The following is a 12,433-nucleotide window of genomic DNA, read 5'->3' on the forward strand; positions in this document are numbered from 1 at the left end:
GAAGAAATGAAGGTGAACTTCAGAATAATTTAACCCCAAACAGTTTCTTCTTTTCTGAAGATCACCCTGTGATTTTATTTGAAATGATGGTTGTAGAAGTTTCTGGAAGATTTTGTTGGCCAACTTGGGACTTTTCTATGATGAGGCTAGCTGTCCACCTCAGAGCTGCACAGGAGTTTTTCACTCTAGTGGACTCACCGTGATCAGAGGCGTGGTTAGGAGAGCTCGCACAAGTTTTACCAACGCCTCTGAGTTAATTGGACTCAGTGGCACTGATCTGGGCTCTGGTTTCATTTTAAATGAGCAGTCTCAAAATTTCCAGTAAACTCTCCACACTGGCGGGGAGTGAGCTTTCTTCCCCAACTTTCTGAGATGACTCACATTATCTTCTCTAGTGAAACCTCCTACCTCATACCTGCCCATCCTGAGTTGATAACTTTGCCTCATCCTTCACTTGAAAACATTGAAACATTCCCTCAACACCTCAAGACCTCTCTCTTCCTTGCACCCACACCCAGCTACCCATCCCATCTTTGCTCCTTTCATTAAACTAAGAAATTGCCTTTCTTCCTATCAAAGTCCAGTTATTGACACGTCCTCTTGATCTTACCCCATCTTGCTTCCTCAAGAAGTCTCCCCGATGACTTCAACGTCTCCCTCTCTGCTGGAGCATTCCATCAGCCTGCCTACACAACATCTCCTGATTTTACATACATACATATTAATATATACACACATAGCTTTATATTATACTCCCCTTCTGCCCACTCATCCATTGAACAAGCTCAGAACTCCAGTTTCCCTTCACAAGCTAACTTCTTTTTTAAGGGTTTTCTCTTTTTCTTTTTTTTAAAAATACATTTAGATTAGTTTTATGCTTTACTTTTTTACTGGAGTATAGTTGATTTACAATGCTGTGTTAACGTCTGCTATATAGCAAATTGATTCAGTTTTACATATATATGCATTTTAAAATATTCTTTTCCGTTATGACTTATTATAGGATATTGAATATAGTTCTCTATGCCATACAGTAGGACCTTGCTATTTATGCATTCTATATATAATAGTTTACATCTGCTAAGCCCCACCTCCTACTCAATCCCTACTCCAGTCCCCGCCGCCTTGGCGACCACAAGTCAATCCTCTATGTCTGTGAGTCTGTTTCTGTTTCATAGATAGGTTCGTTTGTGTCATATTTTAGATTCCACAGATAAATAATATATAGTATTTGGCTTGTCTATTTGATTTTCTTCACTTAGTATGATAATCCCTAGCTACTTCCATGTTGCTACAATGGCATAGTTGTGTTCTTTTATATGGCTGAGTAGTATTCCATCGTGTGTATATATGTATATGTCAAATCTTCTTTATCCATTCATCTGTTGATGGACATTTAGATTGTTTCCATGCCTTGGCTATTGTGAAGAGTGCCCACCAGGAAGGTTCTTGAGACAGTGGTCCACACAAGTGGTCACCCTACTATTCCTGCCTCCCTATTCATTGCCTCCACACCCCACCAAGGCTGCTCCCATGATGTCACCTGTAACCACCCATACCTTTCAGCTCCTTGGTTCTCTAGCTGCACAGTCTGTACTTTTTCCCACTTTTTAAGTCATTTCTATCTTTTGCCAACCTCTCCTCCTATACCCAACTGATAAGTATTGGAGTTGCCGCATGACCCCAGCTTCACTTCTCATATTTCTTGAGAACTCTTTCCCCAAGAGTCTTATCTCTTCCCATGCCGTTAACTACTATCTCTATGTTACTCACACCCAAACTTGTAATTCTAGTCAAATCTTTTTTCTTCTGGGAAGAGAACAATTGTATTCAACTGTTTCCTTGTCATCTCAGGAGCATCTCAGATTTAACAAGATCATTCTGAATAGTCTACCCACCTTAACTAAAAGCAATTTCCCATCCCAACACCTCTGTCTCTGTGAGTGGCACCATCAACCACCCTGTTACTCAAATTAAATCCAAGGTATTATCTTTGTTGTTGCCTCCTCCTTCACGCCTCGTCTCGCATCTTTCACCCTGTAATTTCAACTTTCACAACAGATCTTAAATCATCCTCTTTTCTCCACTCTCCAAACACCTTAATCTGAATTACCATTAAGTATTATCTGGACTATTTCTAGAATTTACGTACTGGCCTCCTGTGTTCCTATGTGGCAACTTCACAGTAAGCCTCCATTTAAAACCATTATGGTCTTTACCACTGCATTTTTAATAACATGTAAATATGTGAATCCCCTACTCCAGAACCCTGGATGACCTGACCTATGCCTTGCTTCCCTCTCCTTATTCTGGCTGCTCTCTCCCTTGCCCACTCTCCTCCTGCTATACTCACTTCTTTTCAAGCCTTTGAGCACATTCATGTCCTTATGACTCAGGGCCTTTGCATACGCAATTCACTTTTTCCCCACTTCTCACATGGATGACTCCTCATCCTTCAGGTCCTCATTCAAATGCCATTTCCTCAAAGGCCTTCCAGCACTAGCTTACTAGAGAGTGGTGAACTGTGTGTCTATTACTACATAAGGTTTTATTCTTCATAAAATGCATGAACATCTCTCTGTTCATGTGCTTTTTTCCCTCTTTCTTCCTCAGTAGAGTGGAAACTCAAGGGAACAGAGCCCAGCCATATTTTATGGAACACCTTATATCTGGTGCAGAGGGAAATGCAGAGGCTTTTCGTACCTCTGTACTTTCTCTTATGCTTTCCTTGCTGCCTTACCCAAGGCTATTAGTGACATCTACAGCCTCCGTGGACATTTCCCTGTGCCGAGGAGCAGGTGTTGGGGAGGTTGAGTTTCCCACCACTAGCACCGCTGGTTCCAAATAGGTAAAGGAGTACGTCAGGCTGTATATTGTCACCCTGCTTATTTAACTTATATGCAGAGTACATCATGAGAAACGCTGGGCTGGCAGAAGCACAAGCTGGAATCAAGATTGCCGGGAGAAATATCAATAACCTCAGATATGCAGATGATACCACACTTATGGCAGAAAGTGAACAAGAACTAAAGCGCCTCTTGATGAAAGTGAAAGAAGAGAGTGAAAAAGTTGGCTTAAAGCACAACATTCAGAAAACTAAAATCATGGCATCTGGTCCCATCACTTCATGGCAAATAGATGGGGAAACAGTGGAAACAGTGTCAGACTTTATTTTCTCAGGCTACAAAATCACTGCAGATGTTGACTGCAGCCATGAAATTACAAGATGCTTGCTCCTTGGAAGGAAAGTTATGACCACCCTAGACAGCATATTAAAAAGCAAAGACATTACTTTGCCAACAAAGGTCTGTCTAGTCAAGGCTATGGTTTTTCCTGTGGTCATGTATGGATGTGAGAGTTGGCTATAAAGAAAGCTGAGCACAGAAGAATTGATGCTTTTGAACTGTGGTGTTGAAGAAGACTCTTGAGAGTCCCTTGGACTGCATGGAGATCCAACCAGTCCATCCTAAAGGAAATAAGTCCTGAATATTCATTGGAAGGGCTGATGCTGAAGCTGAAACTCCCATACTTTGGCCACCTAATGCGAACAACTGACTCATCTGAAAAGACCCTGATGCTGGGAATTATTAGATGCAGGAGGAGAAGGGGACAACAGAGGATGAGATAGTTGGATGGCATCACTGACTCAATGGACGTGAGTTTGAATAAACTCCGGGAGTTTGTGATGGACAGGGAGGCCTGGCATGCTGCAGTCCATGGGGTCGCAAAGAGTTGGACATGACTGAGTGACTTAACTGAACTGAACTGAGCACCACAGGTGCTAAGCATGTGTGGAGAGTCCATGGGCATCTCTGTCACGTCCTCCGGGTGCTAAAGCTAAACCAGGTTCTCTGGAACCATCAACATCCAGAAGCCATGTGGAGGAGGCAAACACCCCTTTCCCCTCCTGTGCCAAGATTTGTTAGCTGGATCCCAAAGCAATATATCTTCTCTTTTCCTTATCTCTACTGTCTTAGAACAGAGTTCTTCAAATTTGCTTTTAAGAACTCAGGAAAACACAGAGCAATGTTGCTATAATAGTTTTAGTTATATTTGTGTCCTATTTTGTTGAACATGGGGAAAGTAAATAACATAAACATATTCTGGGTCTTCTATATTATCCAATACTACCACATCATTTCAGTGAACTCAGTCTATTTGTATTTATAACACATGAAAAAGTTGTAATTACATTATGAAATAATGTACAGAGGTTTTGGCAATTGTTTGGAAAGAAAAATGGTTTGAAAAAAAAATAGGTCTTTAGTTGGTATGTGACAATCTCAGCATGCCCCAGAGCAGTGTATAAAGAATTAGCATTGCCAACCGAAGTGTTGTGTTGGTCTCTTTGAACATATCAGATAGCAACCATTGATCCCATCTACACATTTTTTAAGTGGCACTATACCAAAAATAGTTTGTTAGTGCTCAGTTCCCAAAAGAGTCCTTTAACAGTTAAAAGTGGTTGACACACTTCTTAAACCTGGGAAAACTATCATGGAGATTCTAGGGGGGGAAAAAAGCATTCTTTCTGTTTCCCTTTTTATTTAAAATTTTTGTTTTGTTAGCAACCCCACATGTCTGTAAGACAAAAATAGAAACCACCGCCCCCCCCCCCCCCGCCCCCCGCCAGCTTAGACAACATGATAAACCTAAGTCCCTGCCATCACAATGTATTAAGGATCCACCACTAACCTTCTCAGTTGGTTGGTTGTTAGGTCAAGCTTGGCTCCTTTAAGATGAATTCCCTTCAAGAGGGATGTGTGTATGACAGTCTCTTAGCATCCACCCTTCTTGATGAATTGATGTACTTTCTCACAGCTTAGACTCAACCTGAAATCTCCACTCTCCTGGCCTGAAGAATGAATAAATGAGTAAAGGAGTGATTGCATGAAATAAAACATTCGTTTACCTGATAGTAGAAAATCCATTGGCTGCTCACTATATGGTTTAATGAAAAGTATTCTGTCTTTCCAGGTCATAGAAGACAGATTTAAGATAGAAAAGGATAAAGTGAAAGCAAAATCTCCCAAGGAGAAGAAGTCCCCATCTGCCAAGGTTGCCAAAGGAAAGGGAAAGGACCAGACAGAGGCAAACACTGCCGTGAAAAAGACCACCCAGTTAGTGAGGAGGGGGGAAGAGGATGACATCAAACAATACATTGGTCAGTGAGATGCTGCTTTCGCTTCTTGCCCTATGACCTATGAACTTGAGAAATCATTCCAAGCACTGTGCTTAATCTTCCCCAGGCTTTCCCCTTTTTTAAAACCATAAATCCCATGCTCCCCATGACACCTTGGTAGAAAAATTTCTCTACTTGCAATTCATTTATGTTTTCAGCCAATATTTTTTAGCATGTGTCTTGCTATAGGCATATTTTCACAGTGCAAATAAAAGATGAAGTCACAAGCCAGTTGTGCTACCAAGCAGCTTAGTGTCTGTTTGGAAACATTTTGAGAAAGTCAGAGACACTTGTAAGGCAAAGCAAAAGTAATTATTGTCACAAATGAAACACAATACCAATAAAATCAGACCAGTTAATTTGTGATTCATGTAGAGCATGTAGCTTCCTAACCTCAACTTCTCCGACTATCTGTCCTATATAGAGCAACGAGAATTTTCTGTCATTTAGATTGTCTACATAAAAACTATTCAACTTAGACAGTTATGAGTTATTGCTCCTTTCCCATGAATCTAAATGGAGCTACTGTTGTTATGCACATTGTATTTAAATGAGATGGCAGGTCTTCCCATTCTTTACCAATTTGACTCCCGTAATCTCTGCTCTAAACCTACTTACTTAGGAGCAGTTAATATTATGGATTTTATGGGCTATATCAATACTGATTTGTTTTAGTAACTGAAGCAAAATCACTACTTGAAGATTGAAAGTTTGTGCATCTGTTGCTTTATTTTTAAGGTGATCTTAATGAACCATTGTGAGATGTAATGTTTTCATGTACCATCTAGTATTGATATCAAATATGACAGTTTTTCTCACCCCTCAGAATCTAACATTCTAATATAAATTCGTGTTCTAACACTAATAGATCAATGTAGCCAGGATAAAATCAAGGAGAAAAATTTTAGGAATGTGCACAATATATATTTTAAAATTGAATGCAATAAATAATATTGTTGCTACATAACCCATACTCTGCATCCACACCTATTGACATAAATACACAGAATGCTTTGGTAGGGAGTATGTTCATATTCAATATTTCCCTCCCCTGTAAACACCTCTACTTATAAAATATCACGAAGCTTCAGCTACTCGTAATTCAGGAGTAAAGCCAGATGTTGCTCAAGAGATTAGAACCAAGAAAAATTACAACCTAGACTTTTTTTTTTTTTTCACGAAAATCCAAACACATTTTCCATGACGACAGGCCCTCTGTATGTTTGTCTTTCTATTATGCCTTTGTCTCATTTGCAACAGTGATTTAATATTTTGTAAAATGGCCACAGCCTTCTTACTGGAAGGGCAATAATGAAAACCAGTCAACAGGACTGCATTTCAGCCAACCCCACTGCTCTTGGCAAGCCCTGGGGATGATAAACGCATGCATAATGTATAGAGCCATTGAACTGGCTGCGTGCAACCTGTTCACTTTTAAAATGATGGCTGCTCTTCTCTATGGTATTTTTTGAACAGACGATGAGCCAGATGACGGTGCCCAGCATTACTTTATAGTCGTGGGCTTCAACAATCCTCAGCTATTAGCGATCATGACGGAGCTTGGCATTCCCATAAGCAGCGTGATTAAAATATCTTCGGAGAATTATGAACCTCTGCAGACACACCTGGCAGCAGTTAGCCAACAGCAGGAAAGTTTTCTTCAGCCAGAAGGTATGCAGTCTGCTAAGCAACTTACCGAATCCTTGAATATTACCCACTGTCCTTAAAGAACAAATACAACTCTCTGTCCAAAACATAGTCCTACGATACATATATTATTAAATCCTTTTGAGACTGATTTGCTGTTTATGCTGCTTGCACTAGCCAGGTGTTGTAAATTTTGCAAATTCAAATCATACCCTGTGTTTCTATCCCTGCTTAGCCACAGAGAACATAGAGTTGGTTATCCAACTCCTTTCTCAGGAATTTTGATATATAACATTTACCTAAAGTATGTGCTGGATGGATCAACTGTAGAGAATCTTTTCTGCCAGCAGCCACAGTCACCAAATGGCCCTGGGGGGTGGTCATCACTTTGGATTCTTACTTGGCTTTGCTACTGGTTTATTGTGACAAATCAGAAGGGGCGCTTATATTCCGGGCATTGGACCAGGAAGCTATAGGATGAAGTCCTACCTATACTGCGGTTTAGCTATTCTGAACCTCAGGGTCTTCCTCTAAGGGAATTGAACCAGATTCCCTCTATGGGAAGGGAACAAAACTCTACTGTGTGGGTACTAGAATTAGGATTCAGCATAAGCCTCTGTGATCTGGAAGTTCATGCTCTTTTTGCCATATGCTATTTCACTTTTTTGTTGTTTATTAGTAATATTTTTTGCACAGGACTTTGTAACTTACACAGCCACATCCCAATTTCTATAACACAACATTTTAAAATTTGCCATTCCAGGTTAGAAATAGCTAACCCTGATAATAATAGCTACCATTTATTGGGCATAGGCCTTGGAACTTGACTTAATGCTGAGGGCTTTAAGTGTGTTGATTCATGTAGTTTCCATGACAACTCTCGGAAGTATGTTTTATTATTTCCATTTTACAGGAAATGACTTTCAGTCTAGGGACAGCTATTAAGTAAAAGTCAGAATTCAAATCCAGCTACTCCTGTCTCAAAGGCTAGTTGTAACGTTAAATAATTATTATTGAAGCCAGTGAGAAAATGCTGACTCCTCTGCCCATGGAATTCTCCAGACAAGAATACTAGAGTGGGTAGCCATTTCCTTCTTCAGGAAATCTTCCCTACCCAGGGATCAAATCCAGGTCTCCTGCATTACAGGTAGATTCTTTACCATCTAAGCCACCAGAGTAACCTATAAGTTCCATAGTCTTTCTATTAAAAAATATTTAATATATAAAAATATAATCACAGAAAGAGAGACTTTAGAATAATAAGATCTTAATAGTGGGACCTATTTAGTTATAGATGGAAATAAAATAAAACACGTCAGACAAATTTTCAAGTGTAACTTTATCGAAAACTGTCATTATTTTACAGTCAGAGTACAAATGCCCAGAGAAGCTAGTAGCTATTTCAATGTGGCCTAAAGTTAACTGAAGCAGAAATCGTGGATCCAGTGTGTTTTTAGCCACGTAGGAAGGAGAACTGGATCAACTGCAGTTATGCATCAAACAAATGCTAAAATGGTCGAAAAGTGGTTTGGCAGGAACATTTCTCTACAGACACAGTATAGGAGTGATGGAAATATTGGCCATAGTTAGCTCCCCAAATGTGTGACCTTATTATTATCTTTCTAGGCTTCAACCGTAAAATAAAGGGGTTGGAAAAGCTCATATTTAATAACAGTTTCAGCAGTAAAATCCTCTGATGTTTAATTATATAGTCCAGGTCCAAACACTTCTCAAAATCACCTTTATTTGTATTTTCTGGTACTGTACAGACACTGGGCAATGTATATGACTCACCACAAGCACGGCAAGTGGGGTGAAATTCAGCACTCTCATTTTGCAGTATAAACATGTTGCTCTTATTAGAAATAGAAGCTGAAAAACTGAAGAAAGAGAATGGCATAAAAGAACTTGAAATCTTCTGGAAGTACTTGGAACCAATCCTGAATAACCAGAAACCAGAAACAAATCTCTTTGATGTCGCTCAGCTTGAATACACGGTCAAGGCAGACAAGTTTCCTTCTGACTGGTCAGACAGCGAGATGTTGGTTAGTACATGCATTAGTGAGACGGACTAGTTTGAACATGTGACACTGTGCTTCCATTTGCCCCATCCATTCATTCCACAGATATTTATTGATCACTGTCTATAGAGAAGGTTTTGTGCTAGGCTGGTTTATCTTCAAGACAATGGGCACATTGAATGTCTGATAATGGCTATAGCCTGATACTTCAGCTTTTAGTGTATGAATTAATGTCAAAGGAATAAGATGTAGATAAAGATAAAGCATGGTAATTATTTTATTTGGTGATGTGTGGGTTTGCTTCATACCTTAAGGCTCTAGGCAGCAGAGTCTTAATATATATAAATTATGAAAATACTAAATTTTACAGTTTGTTGAATTACATTGTCTCTCTTTTTTATGCATTAGTTCAAGACATTGTTCTTCTAGGCCTTTGCTTTTATTGCCAAAATTGTATTTATAATTTATTTGCCTGGCAAGGTTTATCTTAATAGAATGACTTGACCCCAAGCCAACAATTAGCAGGCATTTCCTGAGTGTATTTATTGGCCCCCTGCTATTGAGGTACTTGCAGAAAGGCAAGACCAAAATCATGAAACAGAGAAGCAGTGTTCAAGATGCCACACATCTGCATGCTCTGTTATATGAAACACTCTGTTTCTTACTAATTCAGAAAAAGAAGAATTGGGATGCTCTGAAAAGTAACGAAATCTGTATATATATGAGGGTGTTGTAAAAAAGAATGTTGAGCAACTACTTATTACAGATGTTGGGAAAGATATCCATATCCAGGCATTCCTGTTATAAAAAAAAAAAAAGAGACCTCTCAGGTCTCTTTCTGGCTGACCACGTGTCCCAACAACCAGGGAACCAGGAGTGTTGAAGCCCTTGCAGGGTAATATATGTCAGTATTGAAAGGACTTGAACTGAAAGCAGTCCTGGAGAAGGACCACATCAATTGTGTCCTGAAGGAAGCTGGGAGAAACAGGATGGAAGGGGAGGATGAGTGTCTGTGGACAGTGACTGTGGGTAGCTCCCAAACAAACAAAATGCAAACCTGACCGTCTACGAGGAAAAGAATGACATCAAATCCTGGAGTTTCTGAGCCAAAGGGTAGGCTGCTCATAACCATGGGTTGCCACATGGGCAGTTCGCACTATAGAATCCCTGATTCTGTTACCTTGAGATGGATGTGCACTGGCTGAATTATGTGAAAACACTGGGGAGGGAAGCCTAGATTTGAACCTTGAAGGACAGACAGGATTTGAATAAGTAGCGATGGATACATCAGGTTGAGTGACAAAGATTGTCAACATAAGGTATTGGATGTTACCATGTAGAAAGAGAACACTTAAGTCTCATACTATTGGCACTATTGTTATTGTTGTTTAGGCACTAAGCTGTGTCCAACTCTTTGCAACCCCATGGACTATAGCCTACCAGGCTCTTCTGTCCATAGGATTTCCCATGCAAAGATACTAAAGTGGGTTGCCATTTTCTTCTTCAGGGGACCTTCCTGACCCAGGGATCAAACCTGCATTTCCCATGTCCCCTGCATTAGCAGGCAGATTCTTTACCACTGAACCATCAGGGAAATCTACTTTGGCAGTAGTAAGAATAAATACTAGCCTTAATGGGAAGATCCCCTGGAGAAGGGAATGGCTACCCACTCCAGTATTCTGGCCTGGAGAACTCCATGGACAGATGAGCCTGGCAGCTGACAGTCCATGGGGTCGCAAAGAGTCAGACACAACTGAGTGACTTTCACTATCACTAAGATACATGAAAACAAAGCTGAACATAGAGAATCTGTGGCTGAAGGCAAAGCTGGTTATTGTGAAATCCCTCTGCTTTGCATCACCCCATTCCTTCACCTAGATATCTTCCTCTGTCCCGCTTTGTCTTTCAGTCCCCTACCTCCTAAACCTGAGCTCAGAAAAGAGTCCACCTGTCCTTTATAGATTCATGTTAAGTTGGGCCATGTTTCTCTATCCCAGAGATACTGGCACTCCAGGTACTGTCATACTGTGACTACTCCATCCTATTTTCTTGGAGTTCTAGATTATTCCCAGCAAATGTGAGATGTCTTTGGGAAAGAGGCTATAGCCCTGGGATCCTGAAACACCATTTCAAAGGCAGCTGTCTACTCTGTCTTGATGATAAACCCACTCTTCTTCCAAGAATTTAAAAATGTATCCTAACTTTAAAACTCACATCCACAAATTTAAGTTTTGTGGAAACAGTCCTCCTCTCATTTGGACCAAGTTTTGGCCACATACCTTTGAAAGAACTTAAGTGCAATTTTGATTTAATAGAGCACAGGAGATCCCAGCCATATAGATCTTGAATCCTCTGTCCATGGGATTTCCCAGGCAAGAATACTGGAATGGGTTGCCATTTCCTTCTCCAAGAGATTTTTCCTAACCCAGGAATCAAACTTGCATATCCTGTGTCTCATGCGTTACAGGCAGATTTTTTACCTGCTGAGCCATCAGGGAAGATGAATCATAATTAAGGGGAGGCAATACAAAGAGTCTTCTAAGGCAGCCTCAAACCAAGAACATTTTGCTCCTGCTCTAACTAGAGCTCCCTTCTGTATGTCTTATGTCCTCCCAGACAGAGGCTGAGAGGAGCTGATGTGCACTGAGCTCAGGGTAGAAAACATTCCATTGCATCCTCGGTACATAGATGTGAACATCAAGACACACAGTTGCTACTCCAAAAGACCCAGCACCATTCACAGCATCCTGTTTCCTATGCCAATATTAAAAGCTTTCTGTTCATTAGATTTTAATCACTCCATCTTAAAAATATTTTATTATTTTTTGGCCACACCATGTGGCACGTGGAATATTCATTCCCAACCCAGGACAGAACTGGTATCCGCTGCAGGGAAGTGCAGAATCTTAACCATTGGACTGTCAGGGAGGTCCCTAATCATTCCATTTTTTAAAGAAAGTGAATGTGGCTATATTTTCCTTTTTAAAAATATAGAGTGGGAGAATTTAAATGGCAATTAAAGCTAAGAACTTTCATGTTGAAAAAATAATAACAGTTTGAAATACTGTTGGGACTTTACTGGTGGCTCAGACGGTAAAGAATCTGCCTGCAATGCAGGAGACCCAGGTTCAATCCCTGGTTCAGGAAGATCCCCTAAAGACAAGGAATGGCTACAGACTCCAGTATTCTGGCCTGGAGAATTCCATGGACAGAGGAGCTTGGCAGGCTACAGTCCATGGGGTAGCAAAGAGTTGGACACGACTAAGAGACTAACACACTTACGCACATATGTACCTTATGCACATATACTCCTAACTTCAGAACCAGAAGATTAAGGTCTAGAGTTTCTAGTTGGGCTATGAGGTAAATGAGGAAGGTGAATGAGGAAGGTAAATGAGGAAATGAGATCAATCAACTGTGCTGCCCGAACGGACATACCAATCTTCTATCAGCCACTTTGCAAGTATTTATTGAGCATCAGCTTCATGCCAGAGCTGTAATCTGGGTCCAACTGCAGCAGCAGACTTTTAGAGCCAAGGCATGCCTTTACAAGGCCCAGTTTGTGAGTGAGCAACCCAGCACA

General features: G+C 40.4%; 1 protein-coding gene across 1 annotated transcript in view; it reads left to right on the plus strand.

Moving 5' to 3' along the window:
• SPAG17 (sperm associated antigen 17) overlaps window positions 1–12,433 on the plus strand; it is a 245,577-nt gene that overhangs the window by 73,782 nt on the left and 159,362 nt on the right. Inside the window, exons 5-7 of the mRNA XM_052637149.1 lie at window positions 4,978–5,164; window positions 6,659–6,853; window positions 8,693–8,874. Coding sequence (XP_052493109.1) covers window positions 4,978–5,164; window positions 6,659–6,853; window positions 8,693–8,874 — 564 coding nt within the window. The remainder of the gene's footprint in view (window positions 1–4,977; window positions 5,165–6,658; window positions 6,854–8,692; window positions 8,875–12,433) is intronic.

Source organism: Budorcas taxicolor, chromosome 3 (genome assembly GCF_023091745.1).
Source record: "Budorcas taxicolor isolate Tak-1 chromosome 3, Takin1.1, whole genome shotgun sequence".
NCBI classification, from domain to species: Eukaryota; Metazoa; Chordata; class Mammalia; order Artiodactyla; family Bovidae; genus Budorcas; species Budorcas taxicolor.